The sequence below is a fragment of the Trachemys scripta genome, chromosome 1, assembly GCF_013100865.1.
Source record: "Trachemys scripta elegans isolate TJP31775 chromosome 1, CAS_Tse_1.0, whole genome shotgun sequence".
Taxonomy (NCBI): Eukaryota; Metazoa; Chordata; order Testudines; family Emydidae; genus Trachemys; species Trachemys scripta.
In genome coordinates, this window is record NC_048298.1 from 100,469,452 (window position 1) to 100,491,552 (window position 22,101).

Below are 22,101 nucleotides of genomic sequence, written 5' to 3' on the forward strand. Positions count from 1 at the left end.
TAGTTCCAATAGTTCATGGATTAGGGACTCATTCTATGGGGTTTCAGGGGCTTCTGTATAGATTATTTAGATTAATCTATCTACCCAATGGGACTCAGTGCTCAGTCTAGAAGATACCATCAGAGATACTTAGTTTTGCAGTTCTCAAACTGTGGATTTGGCTCCCCATAGATAACATGCTTGTTAACAGCAAAAGCATTTTTAAATAAATATATAGAGGTGAGAAATAACAGACCTCAACCCTACTGTCCCACTGAAAATTTGCGTACACACAGAGTCAATCCCTTACCTCTCTCTCGAAGTGCAAAGTTTCAAAAAGTTCAATGAATAGAAGATTGTTGTGGGTGGAATAGATCTGGACAAGGAAAAGAAGTCTGGAGATAAATGTGAGAAGGGAGGGACAGGCAGTAGAAACAAAAGTGAAACTGTTTGAGCAGCATATTCCAGAAGCCTTGAGGTCTTTTTTAGTGTAGCCTTCATTGATTTGAGATCTACCATACCATTTTGTCACTAGAGGAGAAAACCTATAATGGCAGCAGGCCATAAAAAAGAGACCCAGTTTTAGAATATTTTAATGAAGTTCCTCTACCTGTGGGTAAGACAGGCATGCGTACAAAATGCAAACAGTGCAACAAAGAAATGCAAGGCCTGATTGCCCGAATGAAACAAAATCATGAGAAGTGTTCCTTCTCAGGAGGAAGCTGCGTTGAAGATGATAAAAGCAACCTGTCTGAACATGAAGGATCTTCAGGTTGGTAAACTTTTTTATTTCATACTTCTTTCTTAAGGACTGCCTGTATTCTTTCTAGACTATTCTTGAATTCTCATGTTTGAGCAAAAAATATAGTTGTTACTCTATGGTACTATTATTTTCGATGCAGTTGTGATAAAAAAAATAAATAGCTGAAATAGGCAGATCTTCCTTTTACAATTTCACCTTTAAAGTAGTACTGAGTGTCAGTGAATGCAATGAGTAATACTAAATGAGCAGTACAGTAATAATAAATAACTGAATGGACTTATTGTGTTTAGGAGAATCCATTCTCAACATACAGGATTCTGAAGACTATCCACCTACAAGATCACCATCATTTTCTATACTTTCAGAGTTATCTGCCAAAGATAGTGTTTCAGTCATATCATGTATGTCCCATAGCCACAGTATATCAACTGTAGCACAAAGAGAAAAAAAAATCTCCATCATCCAGGAACAACCATAGATAAATCTGTGATAAGAACCAGCAGATTACAAAAAGGGGATACATCAGGAAATGCACACACAGCAGAATACTTACAAGAAGTAGCAGTAAAAGTTTTAACAAACTGTGAAAAAAAACTGAAATGTCTAGTAAGCAGCTTGGTCACAGACAATGCTGCAAATGTATCCAAGATGAGAAGAAATTATTTAAAAGACAGTCCCAAGCTAACAACATGCACTTGCAGCGCTCATTTGATGCCCCTCCTAGCCAAAGACTTCAGTGTTCCAGAAATAAAGGCTAATGTTGTTGAAATTGCAGAATACTTCCGTAACAACCACTTTGCAGCAGCTGCTCTGAAAAAAAGTGGGAGGAACCAAGCTAACTCTCCCACAAGATGTGCAAAGGAACTCAGCAGTGGCCTGTTTTGAGCACTATATCAAGAACTGGCTTAATCTGATAAGTTTGTGAACAAAATGGTGAAATAAATAGATGGCAGTGTCACAGCCAAAGTTCTCAACATTGGGCTTAAGAGAAATGTTGAACACATGCTGAGTACCCCGAAGCCTATTGCTGTAGCCTTGAACAAAATGCAGGGAAATAGCTGTTTTATTGCCGACACTGTTGAAATCTGGAAGGAACTGAGTGAGATCTTAAAAAGAGAAACATGCAATGACAGAGTTAAATTACAAGCATTAAAAAAAAAAAAAAAAACAAAAAAATAAAGTGAATGGGACAAGCATTATCTCCAGCTTATTTTCTTGCAAATATTCTCAATACTCAGTACCAGGGTTAAACCTTAAATGCTCAAGAAGAGGAGTTGGCTATGACATGGACATCCAGAAATCATCCCTCCATAATGCCAACTATAATAAACTTCAGAGCTAAGGGTGAACCATTCAAGAAATATGTTTGCTGATGATGTTTTAAAGAAAGTCACACCAGTGAACTGGTGGAAGTCACTTATGCACTTGGATTCAGAGACTGTTGAAGTGAGAATCTCACTTTTAACAGCAGTAGCTTCTCCTGCCGGTGAAGAAAGAATATTTTCTTCCTTTGGACTAATGCATTCCAAATTGAGAAATTGTTTGGGACCTGAAAAAGCAGGAAAGCTTGTTTTTCCTCTTCCAGATTATGAACAAACAGGAAAATGAAGGTGAAGACGACTGAGTTAGCTGCAGAAACCAATATGTTAAGTTTCTCATGTTGACCTGGCTGACATAATCAATTTAATTTTTGTTGTTGTTTTTTTAAATTTCATTTAACTATTTTAATTAAAAACAATTTGAACAAAAGCAAACCTCATTTTAAAAAAACTTGAATGGTCAACTAAATTCAAAAATTCATATGCTTGTTTTGTTAAAATATTATATGCTTGCTGTTGAAGAAAAAAAATCCAGAATACGTAACTTTGTTGTTTTAGTTAAATAAAACAATTTAAATGTCTGCCTGGTGATGTTCTCCTCCTAATACAGCATGGCAAGAAAATTCTGGAAATATTAATGATTAACCTGTTGAATTGGAGATATTTATTAAGTCATTGGGAGGTGAACTATCTGCTTCAATTACCTTTGGTAAATGAAATAACCAAATCATTCATTTTCTGATATAGCTGTAAAACTAATCTGAAAAGTTTTCAAAATAAATCACTTTAAAAATGTATAGTGCGTACCTTCTAAAAATGAAACCTACATCTATCTCTGAGTTGTGACGAATATGTATTAAAATTATAACAACCAACACGAATGCACTTTTGTGTAGAAATTCATGATTAAATAAAGGCTTCCTGACCAACAATTTAAATGATTTAACTAAGACATACAACAATGTGCCCTGCATTCCAGCGCACCAAAGTTTGAAAGTGGTGCTAACTTACAAAAGACATCTAGAATGAAAGGAGAGGAATCATGGAAATTTGTTACTGTGACCCCAAATCCCAGAATTCCAACAGCTTCTGGTCGATATCCCACAATATGCCATCAGAAAAATCCCAGAATGTACAGAACTCAGCAGCAAGACAGAGCACCTGTCTAGAATGCTGAATGCTTAGACAGAAAAAAAAAATTATTGCCATGTATATGCACTGATTTGGAGGCAAGTAAGTAAAAGCCAGCCATGTGGATGAAATTATTGCAGGATAGTTATTCCACAAGTTAGCACACACAAATCTAAATCTATAGAAAACCTGTGTAGACAACGCATTAGCAATAAACAAGTATTTTATGACACTTTCAATGGGTCATTTTGAAGACTTCCACTTCATGTTGGCTTTTCAACATTAAACTGATATAGCAGAGACTTAGCAAATATAATTATCGAAGGTATGTCCAATTAATCAACATTTTGCATTTAAAAGAAAAATATGCTGATGATAGGATAGCAAACTGTGACTACATAGTGCCACCTATCAATATAACTTCCTCTGACATTCAATATTTCAGGGGAATCTCTGCCCAAATATTTATTAAAAATCATTGAAATTAAATACAAAAAAAATTAAGCAGTACATGTTTACTGCCAAGTTTTAAAGAAAGTTAAACCAGTTCATTGATTTGAGCCTCTTCTGTGGGTGTAGGTAATATTTCTTTCATTTCAGTTTATTTGACTAGTTCAGTTCAATGACAAGTTCATTTGAAGTTAAGAAACCAACTGGGGCTTTGAAAAAAAAACAGGAAAAAAGTTGTTTTCCTCTTCCAAACTATGAATAAAAACTAGATGTAAGAGGATGAGCTCTGCTAGTTCTAAAGTCTTGAAAGACACGGTGACAGAAACAAAATCAGTTCAATATCTAACTACAAAAAAATCATTCCTTTGTTCAGTAAATCCGTTTAAATGCAAAACATTATTTTGATAAATATATCTTTTTGTCTTCTGCATCCAGCACATTTAAGATAGCTTTATTCAATAAAAAGTTAGTGATATTTTTGTGCATTTAATTTAATTGGAATTTTCATTAAAATGGAGCTGGACAAAAAAAACAGTCTAGTAAATAAGAAATGCATCGTTCATTTTCGAAGATAAAAATGTAAATTAAGCTATATAATTGCTTATATACATGTGTATAGATATCAAACAACTTCCTGATTAGCAAAAAGAAGCACCAAATTTAATGTAAAGGCTATATTCAGTTGCAAATCAACATGTCCTAGTGATTACCAAACATCGAGAACCTACCTTTTAATTATTTTCCTATAGAAAAGTACAAATACAAAACACGATTAAAATTGATTATTTAAATCAATCCACCCTGGTGCATGTCTCAAGGGAAACAATATTGCAAAGTGATTGGCCTGCCTCTGTGACCAATGAAATGGTGATAGTGACACCACCACAGCCAGTAGTCTACCAGAAAAATCAGGCCACAGGAGGGAAAAAAAAATACCATCCTCTCATTGAAGGATCCTAAAGCATTTAATATAAAGGCCTACAATACCCATACAAGATAAGTAATTAAGAGCTAAAAATCTGACAAGTCAGAATTTTGCCTTTTTTCTTCAAATATTACAGAAGTCTCTCTCGCCTTTTTAAATCTGAAGTTATTCACAACTTTCTTCCTCTGCAAAACATTTGTACAATTCAGTTCAACACTGCCCAACTAACCAATGCAATGTAAATTTCAAATAGCATATTTGATTGAAATATTTGCCAGTCATAGTATGTGGGTTAGTTATATAAAGACATCCTACCAGGGAAAAGCAAAAATACAGTATAGTCCACGTACCAACCTCTCAGTTCCCAGCAAAAAGTTGCCATTATCCAGCAGCTGACATTAAGCAATAAGGCGCTATTTTTGAGCCCATGCATACCTGAATGGGTGTGGAAGAACAATCCACTGAAATTGTAGAAGCTTAGCTACTGTATAAGTTTCACTTCGCCACAATATAAAAAGAATGTAAAGAGTATAAACAAAGGTGTCATAAGTGTTACACTGCAAGAAGCAGAGCAAACTTAAATCTTGGTATATACTGTGTAGTACTTATGTGAGACATGGGGGTGAAGCAGCACACAATTTTATGAACAAATCAAATAGTTAAATTTAAAATAAAAACAAAAAATAATTAAAATATGTCCAATGTTGCCTGCTTTTTATGATCTGCGACCTCTAGCTGTAAATCCTTCTCAATTTTGCATGCAGCCTTGTAGTCACTGTCAACGTCACAATACTGGAATATCCTGCGGAAAATGTCCACTGCACATATTTGTTCTGGAAGCAAAGTTTGTTATGTGACACATTACTCTCTTGTGGCTTTTCAGCCTCTGGGTGCTAAACAGACACAAGAAGTTTGGCATCTGTGAGTCACCTCCTGTCTCCAGGTGACTGTCAAGCTCAATAATGGCTTCAAATTCCTCTGCTGTTAGATTACTGGGACAACACATTGTCCACCAGGCCAGTATTTTCTGTGGATGATTCAAACCCTCTCTTTCTGAAGCAGTTGTAAACAGTCTTGGGAAGAACAGCATCCATGACTCCTTAGCGAGATGTGCTGCATCAATTAAAGGATATTTTGTTTTGTTTTGCAACATCCACCACTTGTAGGTGTGGGTCAGCATCAAGAGAGGCAACGATACACACATTCAGATGAGTCTGATAGACACTTCTGAAGTTCTTTATTACACACCATGTCCATCAACTGCATGCCTGATGTGGTGTTGGGAGGCAAAAATTTTAAACACAATGTGTGACAGCTGTAACTAGTGACCATGATAGCTGTTAATCAACAGGCACATGTGACTATTTGTAGGTGCAGCTCCCTGTTCAAAAAGTCTTCAACCACTCTTCAAATAAACTAGTCCTCCAGGCATTGATAGAGTTTCTGTAGCTATGGGCAGTTCTGAATGATCTTAAAGGAAACAAAATTGGTGCTTGCTCTTTCCAGTCCCCATATGAAGCAGTTTTCTCTGTCCCAGCCATGTATGCACAACATAGCAATGTAATGAGGCCCATGGCTTTTTTTCCCCCATCCTGCAAACTCTTTCTTCACCAAACCAAGGCCTCTGTCTAGAAAGCCAGGCAGAAGAGAGCAGACTTAGCAATGAAGAAGTCACATGGCTGGAACCGGACTAGAAAGCTGGCCAGGGTGTCCACCCTCCAAATCAGAGCTGCTGGAAGGTGAGTGTCTTGTTTCCTGCCATGCTCCTTACACTGAAGAACATAGGGTTGGCCTTTCCAGCAACTAAGCCAGCCATCAGAAGGGTTGAACTCCTTTCCCTGAGCTGCTGCCAGGTGAGCTGCTTTCTGTTTCAATATCAGCATGTAAAAAATCCAAGTTCTTTGGCCACAGGTATATGCTGAAACCAGAGCCGCAAGACTTCACTAATGTCACTAACGTCCACCTCCTTGCCATTGTGTTGCTACTTGAAGCCTTGGTTTGTGCTGCTCTCATGCTCCTATTAAAATATCACTGCTATTCTTAACAATGCACAAAACAGATTTCAAGACACCAAGCTTTTCAGCTACCCACTCATGCGTAGAAGTGGGCTCACATAGGGCCTCCCGAACCTTAGCTCGGTCAGTGAGAGAGGTCCACCTGTTTGGAAGCCATGACATTGCAGCAGAAGTGCTCTGCTGCCCAGGTTGAGAGCCAGAAAATCGATTACAGGTAGGACCTCTCTTCTAAAAAGTTAAGAAGTGGTATTCCTGTTGCCAATATCTAAATCCCATTAATATCAAAGTCAATGGGATGGGATCAGTTCCTGGCAAATTGTTGTTATTAAGGGGAAGTTGTTAAAATTGTGATCGCTATTAAGCAGAATCCACCGTAAAATGTTATTTGATTAAATCACACAGCATAAACGGCAAATTTTAAAATCAAGTGTACTATTAGAATTGAGCTTTCATAGTATTTACCATCATGAAGTCTGAGTGTTCAGTTATGCATCAGAGGTTGTTCATACAATTAAGTCAAAATTCACTTCTGACAGATTAAATATTTCAGGATTTCCCCAACCCTATAAGGGGCTCAGCTACAGTAAGCAATACCAACTTTATAGATGTACCATAATTGGGCAATTCCACCCATGTTACACGGAAATTCCATCCACAGCAGGTAGATGCAAACTCCTGTATCCCTTTGGCTTTGAAAGAATGTTTCTAGTGTCCAAACACTGCACTAAACACCATGGCCTTGTTTTCACTGGAGAGGTGGAGAGGGGAAGGTGTGTTCTTAACTCAAGTTAGCTAATTTAAGGTAAAATTCTAATGAGGAATAGGTAATTTGTAATCTTTAAATTAACTTGTGTTAAGACTACCAATGGTCTTGTCTTCAATCTTCACTAGGATTTTATCTCAAGTTAGTTAATTCACCTCTCCCTCTCTCATCCCCCGAGAAGACAAGGCCCATAAGGTAAGATATATTTCCTTAGTCTATGGCGTAAAGAAGCATCACTACCAAGAGTGTAAAAACAAACCTGAAACTCATGACCAGACACCCCTCCAGTTAATTGCATCTCTTACCTGAACAGATACAATGGTGTATGCTTTTAATTTTAAAAACAGTCTCGTCAATTATCCTGAGCTGCAAAGCTTTCTATATTTCTTTAACATTACTAATTGGTTAATAGGCACATTCTTAATTCTGAAACAATACAAATTAAGGTTCTACAAAGTTGGCTTCTCATGCCATAGGAGACAAGGCCTCCACACAAGGTGTAGGGTATCTAAAACTTGTAGGACAGAGACCCCCCCCCCCCCCCCACGCCAAAATATTTAGTGTCAGATTAAGCTATGACTTGGTTACATGTGTCTAGTCCGACTTCCTGTGTAACACAGGCCATAGAAATTCCCCCAAAATAATTCCTAGAGGATATTAATGCATACTACCTTTCAATTTCATTTAACGTTCTTTTGTTTTTATACTGATGCTATGCAAACAACTGATGCGGATTATGACTAAGGCTACGTTTTAGTCACGGGTATTTTCAGTAAAAGTAATGGATGAGTCACGGGCCATAAACAAAAATTTAAGGTCCGTGACCTGTCTATAACTTTTACTGTATACCCTTAACTAAAACTTGGAGGGGGGGCGCACACAGGTGCTCTTGGGGGGATCCAGGGTGCTGCAGGGGTGGCCCGGGACTCCTGCTGGTGCAGGGGGAGTGCCTAAGCCGCAGTGCACAGGCCAGGGAACCCTGCAGGGGGGATGGAAGGCAGGCCATGGCGCGCGGCCTGAGATCCAGGACCCCGCAGGTGCTGGGGGGGTTGGTGAGGCTCGCAGGCTCCCTACCTGGCTCCGTGTCCCTGCAGCTTCTAGGGGGAGGGGTGGCCAGGGGGGCTCTACATGCTGTTCCCGCCACAAGCACCTGCTCCGCAGGCACAGTTCCCATTGGCCGGGAACTGCAACCAATGGGAGCTGCGGGGACAGAGCCTGCTGGCAGGGGTGGCGCACGGAGCCTCTCTGGCTCCTGCACCTAGGAGCTGCAGGGACATGCCAGTGGGAGCCAGGGACTCCCCCCCCCCCCCCCCGGTAAGCACCCCCCACACCCCAACCCCCTCCCACAGCCAAACTGCCCCAAGGGCTGCCTGGCTCAGGCTGGCCCTGAGCCAGCACCTGCCACTGCAGAAGTCACAGAATCCATGACTTCTGTGACAGACACGCAGCCTTAATTATGACATCTTTGAGGTCTCAGATTTCCCACACCAACCTCCTATAGCATCAATACAGGACACAATAAAGGTTGTTTGGGTGTCATTTCCATACCGAAAAGTGTTTGATTTCCTTTAATCAAACACTAATTCTGAATTCCCTCAGTTTCCAATGCTGGTGGGATAATTCGCCTTGTACTTGTTTTTACCTTAAAGTTACTGATTAAAATATTCCCAGACAAAGTACTTATTTAAAATGTCATACATTAACACTGAATAAGAAACTTGGAAGAATGCTACCATATGATACCTCTATTTCGTTGAAGATATGTAATAATTTGTTTGTTTCTTTTCATTTTAAGGCCAGAAGCAATTTAAAGCAGCTGGAGCATACTGGTCACTTAAACCCAGGTTCACAGCTGTTTCACGTTATGAAATGCAAGGCAGGTGGAGCATACTAGTGAATCTAAGTCTTAATTTGCTAGCATACAGCCATCAAACTTTTAGGAACAGAGAAAACGGGGTCAACTGACACAGAGAAGAGCCAAGTAGTTGAAGACAAGACAAAACACAAAAAGTCACTGTGACAGTCTGTAACCTTACGTTCACCCCTTTTACAAGACTATGATACTTTTTACAAAATGTATGCTTTGTGAAAAGTATGGCTGATCATCGAAAACTCAATTGTTGATCATTATTGTCTTGTGTGTGGCAACATTGTATTTAAAAAGCACCTCTCACTGACATAGCGCTGTCCACAATGGCACTTTTATCAGTGAAACTAATATCAGTCAGGGGACTGTTTTTTTCACACCCAGGACCAACAAAAGTGCTTGTGTAGACAAAGCCTGATACATAGTCCAAGTTTGCAAAAACAGCCACAAACCAATTCTTCAGAAAGAAAGGGCAAACTGACAGCTCAGCCAGGTGTCAACAAAATCAAATGGACTATCACCTGGTCAAATGGCCATTCTTTGGCAAGAAAAAAGGTGCAAGCGAGAAATTTACGTCTTGGCAAAGAAACAGCTGCAGGTTCTCATCTCCACAGACTTTGTCTCCTGAACCTCAGCTGGAGATGATTTTCAAAGAAAAAAAAAAAAAAGAACTATAAGAAAGGGAACAGACGCCCCAAAATATTCCTCCCTTTCTCTCTGCCCATGGCATCAACACCTGAAGGATAAGGAAATTAACACTGAACTGGGGGGGGGGGACCTAGCTGCAAGGATGCACCCAGTAAGACTGCTGAAGCATGTGGCAAGAGAAACCTTTGTTTTGAATTCACTCTAGCTTGTTAAGCTAGGTGTTAGCTACATTTTACCTTTTATTGCTTTGTAACCAATTCTGACTTTTATGCCTCATAACTACAGAAAAATGTTATTTGTTTTATTGTTTTATCATCTAAACCAGTGTGTGTTCGGGAAACTTTATTTGGGATAACAGGATTTGTGCATATCATTTTCTATTAATGAAATTACAGATTTTATATGACCTTGTATTGTTCAAGAGGGTGCTGATAGTACAAGACACACACTTCTGGGGGGAAGTCTGGGAATGGGAACTTGCTAGTGTTGCCCTGCAGTGTAGTTCCTGAGTGGATGGCTATAAACACTCATACAGTATATCTGGGAGTGATTTACATGCTGGAGGCGGTGTGGGAGCAGACCATGAGTGGTTGCTCTTACAATGAAGCAATGTAAAGGGCACCCCAGGTTGGAGAATTGAGGGGACACAGCTATCCATCAGTCCAGATTGTACCCTGTGTAATGTCACAGTCATACATACATTGCCCTCTTCAGGAAACAGTCTTGCAGTACTATACCTTGCACTGTAAGCCTGCTTCTAAGGTATGCATTCAAACCCAGCCATATTTATGCCATACTTGTTTACAATTGATAGAAAACTCCACAAGTTCCTCTGTATTACCAGAGACCTTTTTACCTAGCTCCATACAAGGTTTGCAAGACACAGAGGCATCTGTAAACCAAACAGACCCAATATAGATTATCAGGTATGGAATTACAGATGGTTGATTGAAAACTTGATAAACCTCAACAGAACATAAATCTTATTTTCTGACAGACTCTACACAAAGAACAGAAGTTACAATAATTTGACTAGTAAGTTTCCACAGTAAAACTTAACATGAAGAGAAAGCATTTGAAAATCTGATATACCATGATTGCTTCTAGCTACTTTCTTATACTTGCTGTACAACACACCTTATTCAATCACACTTGCAGTTAGAACAATAAAGCAGTTTACATTTTTGCTTAATACATCCATTCGCCAGAGCCATGTCTCCTAGTCATGGTTGGAAGTGTCATTGGACAGGCCAGGGTAATACTTATGCTAAAGTAGCTGGCTTCTGCCTAGTCTTTGGTTGCTAATATGTCCTTATGTGGACTTGCTTAATGATGCTTATAGTTGTTGTACAGGACAAAGGTGATTTTTTAAAAAATTTTGTTTTGTTTTTTTAAACAGAATGTACTGAGCTGAAGGACATTACATAGATAAGAGGAAGTTATCAGTACAATGAACACACAAAATGTACTGCCAAGAAGTCCCTACACTGGTAAGAGGTGAAAGGCCTGGCCAGCATGCATGATTAGTGGTAATAAGAAACGAAACATGACAGAGAAATAGCATGGACAGAAAAATGTATGTAAACTGAAGCTTTCACATGGTATTGTATTTGCTATGTAAAACAATGCTTAATGTTGACTGGATGGTCATATAATCTGGAATGGTATAGATGTTAGAATGTAAAGGGAAATTTCTTGTGACTTATCTATGCCCCAGGAGAAGGTAACGGATCAATTTATTTTTCTGTGTAGCTGTCATTCATTGCTTTTATAGTAATTGCAACTGCAAAGCCATGTTTTTGGTTCAAACAAAGGTCTGAATTAATAAACCTGAGTGTCTTGACCCCAAGCGTGTGGTAAAACTCACCCAACATTAGTACAGTTTCATAGATTCATAGATTTTAGGACTGGAAGGGACCTCAAGAGGTCATCGAGTCCAGTCCCCTGCCCGCATGGCAGGACCAAATACTGTCTAGACCATCCCTGATAGACATTTATCTAACCTACTCTTAAATATCTCCAGAGATGGAGATTCCACAACCTCCCTAGGCAATTTATTCCAGTGTTTAACCACCCTGACAGTTAGGAACTTTTTCCTAATGTCCAACCTAGACCTCCCTTGCTGCAGTTTAAACCCATTGTTTCTGGTTCTATCCTTAGAGGCTAAGGTGAACAAGTTCTCTCCCTCCTCCTTATGACACCCTTTTAGATACCTGAAAACTGCTATCATGTCCCCTCTCAGTCTTCTCTTTTCCAAACTAAACAAACCCAGTTCTTTCAGCCTTCCTTCATAGGTCATGTTCTCAAGACCTTTAATCATTCTTGTTGCTCTTCTTTGGACCCTTTCCAATTTCTCCACATCTTTTTTAAAATGCGGCGCCCAGAACTGGACACAATACTCCAGCTGAGGCCTAACCAGAGCAGAGTAGAGCAGAAGAATGACTTCGTGTCTTGCTCACAACACACCTGTTAATGCATCCCAGAATCATGTTTGCTTTTTTTTGCAACAGCATTGCACTGTTGACTCATATTTAGCTTGTGGTCCACTATAACCCCTAGATCCCTTTCTGCCGTACTCCTTCCTAGACAGTCTTTTCCCATTCTGTATGTGTGAAATTGATTGTTCCTTCCTAAGTGGAGCACTTTGCATTTGTCTTTGTTAAACTTCATCCTGTTTAACTCAGACCATTTCTCCAATTTGTCCAGATCATTTTGAATTATGACCCTGTCCTCCAAAGTAGTTGCAATCCCTCCCAGTTTGGTATCATCCGCAAACTTAATAAGCGTACTTTCTATGCCAATATCTAAGTCGTTGATGAAGATATTGAACAGAGCCGGTCCCAAAACAGACCCCTGCGGAACCCCACTCGTTACGCCTTTCCAGCAGGATTGGGAACCATTAATAACAACTCTCTGAGTACGGTTATCCAGCCAGTTATGCACCCACCTTATAGTAGCCCCATCTAATTTGTATTTGCCTAGTTTATCGAGTTTCATTCCATATATGTGGTATAACCACCACTGCAACACCAGCATTACATATAACTAGCTTCATAAGCAGTAGTTTTCAACTTCATCCTAGGTGTAGGCATAATGCATTAAGTGACTCTGGTTCAGTTTGGTCAAGAGTTCTCATGTCACAATGGACCTGAACTATAATGCGGTAAGTGTTGAAAGGAGATACATTGTATTCTCAATAAGGTAAGCAGGGATTCAACTTCTTTGTGAAGTGGGTGTGATGAGTCATCCCTGAGGCCAGTGAGTGTTCTGAGGTAATTACCTGCAAGTCCTCTGATAGGCCCATGCTAATGAATCAGGGCCCAGACAATCCACAAGCAAGAGCCTAACTTTAGGAGACCCCAAAACAAGGTATATAGGCTCCTTAGGAAACAAGCCACTTCAGCCTGCACAAGACTGCTACCTTGTGTGACAGGATCCCCAGGGTACAACCTGGAACTGTGGTACTGTTGTGCCCCCTTAACTCTCCAATATGAGCTATCTCTCACAATACTTTACTAGCAGCAAACCCCTCCAGGTACTGTGATCACTCAGCACAACAGCATGTAGAGCCCACCAGATAAGATTGCCAGACACTCACAAATAACACCAGCCAACTTCCCCCAGCTTTCCAACCTTGCACCCCAGAGCTGTACCATCTTGCCCTGGTCCGAAGACTAACCAGTGTAAGTTTATTATCTAGTCCGCCCCCCCTCAATGTGGAGAGGACATACACAAGCCTTTGTAAACCGAGCTGAGATTTCCCAAGCACTTCAGCCAAAACACACTGTTTTAGGTAAATATAAAACAGATTTATTAACTACAGAAAGATAAATTTTAAGTTATTATAAGTGGCAGGCATAAAAGGTCAGAGACAGTTACCAAGAAAATCAGTCTAAATCTTAAACCTTATTAGATCAAGCAGTTCTCACCCCACTAGAAGTTACGATACTTAATACAAAGGCTTCTCTCTCTATCCTGGGGCCAGTCTCCTCTGTTGAAGTCGGTCTTTTCAACATTCTTGTTGCTTCAAGCATAGGTGGGGGAGGAGAAAGGCCAAGGCACAATGCCACTGTCCCTTATTTTATATCCTCAGTTCACGTGCTTGGAAAATACTAGCCCAGACATGTCCTGGTGGGCTTTGATGAGTCACAGGGTTGAGCAATCTCCCTGGTATGGTCTTGTGCAACTGAGTCCTAAAGTTGAGCAGTCCCCATTGTGTGGTGCTTGCGCAATTGTCATTGAATTGTAAATCCCTTGATTACAACTCCCCCGATGATTAATGGTCACTCAACACCCTCATAGGAGTGGTTTGCCTTCTTTGTCTGTCACTAGCAAACTTATAACACATTTCAATAATATATAGCAAAATCTCATAACTTAATACATACTAATGATATACTTTTTTCCCCATAACAATGGGTTTCAGCAGATCATGACTCTTCATATGACATCTTACATGGCATGCTTTGTATGAAATATATCATAATTACATGACAGGTGTGAATATGGGGGTTCCAAGGTGCTGTTTTGATGTACAGAGTGCCACACTTTGCCAGGATTCCCAGCTGCCTGGTAGTTCTGACAGACTGCTCCTCAGACTGTGCCTGTTCCTGCCCCAGCCTGTGCTGGCATCCCGGCTAGCCTTACAGTGGAGGGAAAAAAGCAACCTTAACCAAATTTTTAAACTACAGTTGCAGCCATCACTTCCACAATCATAAAAAAAGGTAAAAGACAGAAGTGTTCAATCTACGCTTTCCATTTTTTTTCATTTTATGTACTTCTACTATACGTCCCTCTTGTTCAAGTAATCTCTGAACAGTCCGAATCTTTTCACTCTTTCCCTACATCTTATCTGTCTCCTGACTATGGACCTCTTCTATATTTAACTTGTCAGTTTGGATTCACGTTTCATTGGGGCTGTGTTTGCTCATGACCTCAAAACTCAAGAGAATACACCAACAAAAGATGATTATATGACCTAACCCCACTGTCATGGTTACAGGGCTGGCTGTAACCCTATCCCCTTTCTAGTCTCTGAATGCACCACCTCATGTGTCAGGCCACATGCCTTTACCTCTCCTGGGTGGAGCTCTGCAATCCTTCCACCCCTAGAGCAGGCCCTGCGCTAGAACAACCTATATATCAACAATGCTTACCCAATAAGTTTGACTGGGTTCAGCCCATGCAAAGTCTAATGCCTTTTGGCACCTTAGAGACTAACAAATTTATTAGAGCATAGTCTCTAAGGTGCCACAAGTACTCCTGTTCTTCTTTTTGCGGATACAGACTAACACGGCTGTTACTCTGAAACTTGTCTAATGCCTTTAGCGTATGTAGTGACCAAACCATCTTCTTAAAACCAAAATGTTTATTTCACAGTAGAAACAAAACTTCCAGAGAAAATTTTTTAAAACAAGTCTACATGCAAGTCTATCTTACCTAATGGCTCACCATCCTCTTATGGATTCAAATAATACAAGATGTCAGGTAATCATTCATGAGAAAGAAAACACATTGACCCACAGAGCTCTTTTCACCATATCTGGTTTATCTAATTGATAAGCTAAAGACACATGTAACCAAGTCATTGACAGAAAACATCTGTAAGGAGTAGTTCCTGATAATGAGCTATTGGGAGAGGAGTTTAACTTATCACAGAGAACATCTGCCCTTCAGTGACAAGCAGTCCCTTTCTTGTGGTTCCATCTAGTTTTGCGGGTTGGCTAGGAGGAAGTAAAATATTCAGAGCTAGAGTTCTGACCTTGCCCCTTAACAATCCTTGTTTGCTGAGGGATGGCTTATATTGAGCTATTCTATTCCCTTCCTGCTTTCCCCGACCCCCACTTTAGTGTTTCCTATTGCAGTGGTTTTCAAACTGCGGGTCGCAACCCAGTACTGGGTTGCGGAACGTAAGGCACTGGGTCGCAGTGGCTCTGGTCAGCACCATTGACTGGGCCGTTAAAAGTCCCATTGGCAGTGCTGCTGGCTAAAGCAGGCTAATCCCTACCTGTTCTGACACTGCACTGTGCCCTGGAAGTGACCAGCAGCAGGTCCGGCTCCTAAGCGAGGGGAGGAGGGCAGGGTTCCCGGCCAATGGGAGCCGGGGGGGCGGTGCCTGCGGGTGAGAGCTGTGCAGAGCCGCTTGCGCACCTCTGCCTAAGAGCCAGACCTGCTGCTGGCCACTTTCGGGGCATAGCATGATCCATGGTGCCAGGACAGGCAGGAAGCCTGCCTTAGCACTCCCGCTGCACCGCTGACCGGGAGCCACCGAGGTAAGCCCATGCCCCAATCCCCTGCCCCAGCCCTGAGCCCCCCCCCCAAAACCCAGAGCCCCTTCCTGCACCCCAAACCACTCATCCCCAGCTCCACTGGGTCGTGGGCATCAACAATTTTCTTCAACTGGGTTGCCAAAAAAGTTTGAAAACCACAGTCCTATTGAACTAAGTTTACTCATGGAGTAACCATCCCAATAATAGGTCTACCTACATTATTACAGAGCAGCTCTAATTTTGTTACACCTTCTTTTTCCCCCACAATAAATATATCAACTTCACTCATTTCCATCCCAAGCTGCTTGTTTGAGCTTTTCTTCAGGATGAATTTATGCATAAGAAAGGAGATCAGGAAATTATTTTTAAACTGTTTTCCCCATTTTTTGACAAACTACTAACAAAGTACTAGATTTCTGGTACTATGTATCTATTTCCTAGAAATATACCAGAGATCAAAGATCTTTACAATCTTCACATTCCCTTACAGACAACTTCATCTTGGTGCAATGTCACACCTATAAAAGGTGTAAAAAAAAAAATCCATCTAGGGCTGCTTAAAAGCTTGCTCTTAACATGAATAGTTAAACTTCGGAACACAAACAACTTTCTCACCACCAAATGACAGATCTTTTACTGCCATACTTCTTTTCTCCCTACCACAAGCCCTTCTCAGCTACCTTTTGCAGTACGGAGCAAATCAAATCTCTTCAACGTGCAAAAGTGATCAGTAAGAAGATGCAAAACCACCAACACATCCACATCACAAACTTCACTGCACGGTTCGGCTTTCTCGCCTTCCGTTTAGGACATGCAACTTGTTACAGACGATTATGGGTGTGGCACCAAAAGGAAATAATAGAGGCTCCTTCCAAGAACCAGAGCTAGATCGAGAGAGTCAAGTGCCGGAGAACACCAGGCAGAGAGCAACCCAGCAGCGTGAGGGGGGTGGAAGATGTACAGGGCATCAGAGGGTTTTCCCGTCTCTCGTTTCTAACACCACAGGACGCACCGCACGAACAGCGGCAATGAGGAGGTCCCCGACAGAAGAGTGGTAGTTAAAAAATAAATAAATAAAATCACAACCCCCCATTTGCTCCTGGAAGTTGCCTGCAGAGCAGACACAACAGAGGGGCCGGGCTCCCTTTCAATAGCCCCCCTCCCCCCGTATCGCGACATGACCCAGGCACTCACTCACCGCCGTGACCAATTCCTCCCTACACCACAGCCACGGTGGGAGCGGCCAGAGCCCACAGGCCGCTCCCCCTGCCCGCCAAAGGGCGGCGACCCACGCGAGCACCTGCCCTCCCCTTCCAGAGGGGGCCGCCGCGGCGCTTGGGAGAGCGGTCGCACGAGCGGCGCCTCTCGCCCTCCAGCTCTGTGGCGACGCGGCAGCCCCCTGGCGAGCAGCCCGGCCTGGGGAGGGATACGGGGGGGCGGGCAGAGCGGCACTTACCCGGTGTGCAGTGCAGGGGTGAGGTCGGCGAAGGGACGGGCGAGCAGGGCGACGCCGGCGGCTGCAGCTCTTTGGGGGTGCCCGGGCCGGGCGAGGGGGACGGGGCGGCGGGGGGCAGCATGAGGTAGCGGTCGGGCTGTGGCAGGCAGCGCAGGCAGAACGAGTGCAGGCAGGGCAGCAGCTTGGGCCGCCGGCTCTGGATGTGCTGCCCGCACACGGCGCAGGTGTCCAACAGGTTGAGCTGGGCCGCCTCCCCGCCGCGCTCCGCAGGGCCCTGCCGGCTCTCGGCCTCGTTCTCCCCGCTCAGCGCCGCGGCCCCCGCTCGATCCGCCGGCCAGGCCCCCGCCGCCTCCATTGTCCTTGCGCCGCCCGGCGCCTCCCGCCCCGGGGGTGGGGGGAGCGCGACTCCACCGGCCGATCCCCACCCGAGACCCCGGGCCGCGGCGCCCACGAGCGGACCCTGCCCCCGCCGCCCGCCGCGGTGTTTGTTATCCTCGGAGGTTGCAACTGCACCCGCGCGACACGGCCAACGGCTAGCCGGGCCCCGCCCCCTCCTAGGAGATGGGTCTCCGCCTAGCCCCGCCCCGCTCCTCCCACTGGCTCAGCCCTTTCCCCTTCACCGCGCGCTGGAGACCCCGCCCACCTCCTCATAGCTCCACCCCCAACACCGCCCCCTCTGCGCACGGTTACCCGCCCTCCCCCCGTCTCCACTCACACAACCTGTTTCACTGCTCTACAGCCAAAATGCTTCTGAAATAAATGTTGTCAAACTTGACTAATTCTGGGTCACTAAAAACGAAAATGATGCTTAAAATTGTTGATTGGTTCTAGTTTTCAAGATATGCTATTGGGTCAGTATATACGACCCTTGACTTGGGAATGGCGGAGGATAAGTGAGTTATAAAGGGAAGGGATCTCACTTTAAACCAGAAATGACTAAAATACATCTTTGAAGAAATCTATGACTGGGTTTGGACAGTACTTGCTTTTTAGGCAAAACAATGAATGATGCAATCTGAAGCTGGGATTGCGTCATACATGATATGAATTGCATCATGTTATTCCTAGAAGTCATGGATGATGCAATCATAACGAAGCTTACATCGCTCTGCTGAACAAATTGCCCTAGATCAGCTCTAGAAATCATACAGTGTCGTGCTCTCTTATTTGTCAGTGTTTGATTTTGCAAAGGGACACATTTCTGTTTAGCCAAAGTGAGCAGAGATGTCTCGTACTTGTGTGAACAGTGCAGATAACTTCTGCTATGTTTGTGCTGAAGTGACTTTTGCATCACAAAAGTGCAGTATAACCACTATGGTTAAAAAAGCCTATCACCTTTATTTTGGCTGCAAAATTGGAGATCAGGACAAGAGGTGGGCCCCACACATATGCTGCAACACTTGTGCAACAAATCTTCGCCAGTGGTTGAACAGGAAAAGGAAATCTATGCCTTTTGCAGTGCCAATGATTTGGGGAGAGCTAACAGATCATACCAGCAATTGTTACTTCTGCATGGTGCCTCCAGTTGGGAAAGGTGTGTCAAAGAAGAACAAGTGGACTGTGCATTATCCAAACATTCCATCAGCTATACGCCCAGTACCTCACGGAGAAGGACTGCCGGTTCCTGATGCACCAGAATAATTCTCACTTGAGTCAGACGAGGAAGGGGAAGAGGATGAAACTTCTGGTCCTGAACCATCAATGTCACAGGACCCACATTTTCTCCCATCCTCCTCCTCTGAACCACACCTCATAACACAAGGTGAACTGAATGACCTTGTCAGGGATTTGGAACTACCCAAGAGTAAGGCAGAGCTGTTGGGCTCCAGACTACAGCAGTGGAATCTCCTGGCAGGTGATGCTAGGGTTTCCATGTTCCATGACCGTCAAAAGGATCTTGTCCCATTCTTCTTCATGGAAGGTGATCTTGTAGCCTGCAACAACATCGATGGTGTGATGGCAGCCCTCAACATCGTTCACGATTCAGATGAGTGGAGACTGTTCATTGATTCATCGAAGACGAGTCTTAAAGCTGTTTTACTGCATAATGGCAATGTTTTGCCATCAATTCCAGTTGCTCATACAGTCCATATGAAGGAAACCTATGACAACATGAAACAACTTTTGAGGTGCATAAAATATGACCAACATCAGTGGCAGCTTTGTGGCGATTTGAAGGTTGTTGCTCTCTTGCTTGGTCTGCAGACTGGATACACAAAGTACTGCTGTTTTCTCTGAGAATGGGATAGTCATGCAAGAGATTCCCACTACATCAAGAAAGATTGGCCACTCCGACAGTCATTGGAGCCTGGGAGGAAAAGTGTTCAGCATCCACCACTTGTTGAATCAAGGAAGATTTTGTTACCACCCTTACACATCAAGCTGGGTCTGATGAAGAACTTTGTGAAGGCCATTAACCAAAAACAAGCAGCTTTCAAGTACCTCCGTGGAAAATTTCCAAGGTTAAGTGAAGCTAAGATAAAGGAAGTTGTCTTTGTTGGTCCTCAGATTCGTGAACTTCTTCGAGATGATGCATTTGACCATGCACTGCGTGGCAAGGAAAAGACGGCATGGAAAGCCTTCCAGTTAGTGGCTATAAATTTTCTCAGAAACAACAAAGCAGACAACTACAGGTTGTTGGTGGAAAACCTCCTCAAGGCATACAAAAGCCTTGGTTGCAACATGTCACTAAAGATAAATTTTTTGCACTCTCATCTAGATTTTTTCCCACCGAACTGCGGAGCAGTGAGCGATGAGCACAGCGAGCGATTTCACCAGGACATTGCAACAATGGAGAAACGCTATCAGGGCAAATGGAGCCCATCAATGCTTGCAGACTATTGCTGGACAGTGACAAGAGATGCTCCATTTAATGAATACAAGAGACAAGCCAAGAAGCGCCGAGTAGACACTGAATAGGACTAAACTATGTACATAATAGTTTTTTGCCTTTTGTTTCATAATAAATTTTATTTATATAACCTTTTTGCTGATTTTTAAAGTGTTACATAAACAGGACAGGTGAAATATTATCATGTAAAGCAACCATAAACACATGAAAAGACCTAGGTTTACAATTTATGATTAAAACTCTACTATCTACACAATATACATAGACATAAAATGTAAAAACTTAAATATCTTAGAAACAGTAGCCAATCAGTTGTTTTAATTGTCATATTTGAATTCAGCACATCAAAATACATAATAAATAGCACATTTTATCTCTGAAGCAGACGACGTCTCAAAAATTGTAGACCAGTGTTTCCTGCCCCGTCCCCTTCCCTAGCTCCATTCCCCAACCCTCTTATGGGTGTCCCTGGCCTGGGAGTCCTGCTTCTGCAGTCCTCCAGGCTGGCTTCTGACTGAATTCTGCCTGGCTTCCTCATCACACCACACTCCTTCCTAAAGTGAAACTATGCTCCCTCTCAGGACAATACACCTGGCCTGGGGGGAGGGGGGAAGTAGGGGGTTTATCCCTCCCCTTTCTTCTTCCCTACCCTTTCTAGGCTTACCACCTTTGAAAAGCAAAAAAACTGGCACCCATCCCCCAGAAGGCCAGCCCACCCCCACACCAACCATAAGGCAACTCTACAACCCCCCACCCCTTCAACAGTCACTTATAGTATCTACAGAGAGAACACACATAGAAAAGATTGATACCATTGCACATCTCCTCACTCGCACCTGACTCAAACCCTCTCACACGCCTGCGTGGTGTGCTTACAGTGTTGGTGGTCAGACAGCTGCTGTATTTTCAACCGTTTTGATCTGTTAGCGCTTAAACTGCAGAAGTGAGAACACTGCAGCATCTTTAACAAGACACACAAACTTTTAACCAGGGCTGTCAAGCAATTAAAAAAATTAATCATGATTAATCGTGTGATACAAAAATTAATCATGATTAATTGCGCGATTAATCATGCTGTTAAACAATAAAATACCATTTATTTTAAATATTTTGGGATCTTTACTACATTTTCAAATATATTAATTTCAATTACAACACAGAATACAAAGTGTACAGTGCTCACTTTGTATTTATTTTTATTACAAATATTTGCACTGTAATAAACAATATAGTATTTTTCAATTCACTGAATACAAGTACTGTAGTACAATCTCTTTATCATGAAAGTTGAACTTACAAATGTAGAATTATACACACAAAAAACTGCATTCAAAAATAAAACAACATAAAACTTTAGAGCTTACAAGTCCAATCAGTCCTACTTCTTGGTCAGACAATCACTCAGATGAACAAGGTTGGTTACAATTTGCAGGAGATAATGCTGCCCACTTCTTGTTTACAATGTTACCTGGAATTGAGAACAGGCGTTCGCATGGCACTGTTGTAGCTGGCGTTGCAAGGTATTTACATGCCAGATGCGCTAAAGATTCATATGTCCCTTCATGCTTCAACCACCATTCCAGAGGACATGCTTCCTTGCTGATGATGGGTTCTGTTTGATAACGATCCAAAGCAGTGCAGACCAACGCATGTTCATTTTCATCA

At 42.4% G+C, this 22,101-nt stretch overlaps 1 protein-coding gene across 2 annotated transcripts in view; it reads right to left on the reverse strand.

The window, feature by feature from the left end:
- Nucleotides 1-18,097, reverse strand: part of TRIM24 (tripartite motif containing 24) — a 138,014-nt gene extending 119,917 nt beyond the window's left edge. Inside the window, exon 1 of one of the 2 annotated variants that reach the window (XM_034779081.1) lies at nucleotides 17,586-18,097. In XM_034779081.1, coding sequence (XP_034634972.1) covers nucleotides 17,586-17,940 — 355 coding nt within the window. In that variant the 5' untranslated portion in view covers nucleotides 17,941-18,097. The remainder of the gene's footprint in view (nucleotides 1-17,585) is intronic. The other variant, XM_034779075.1, reaches the window with a different exon arrangement.
- Nucleotides 18,098-22,101: the final 4,004 nt, after the last annotated feature.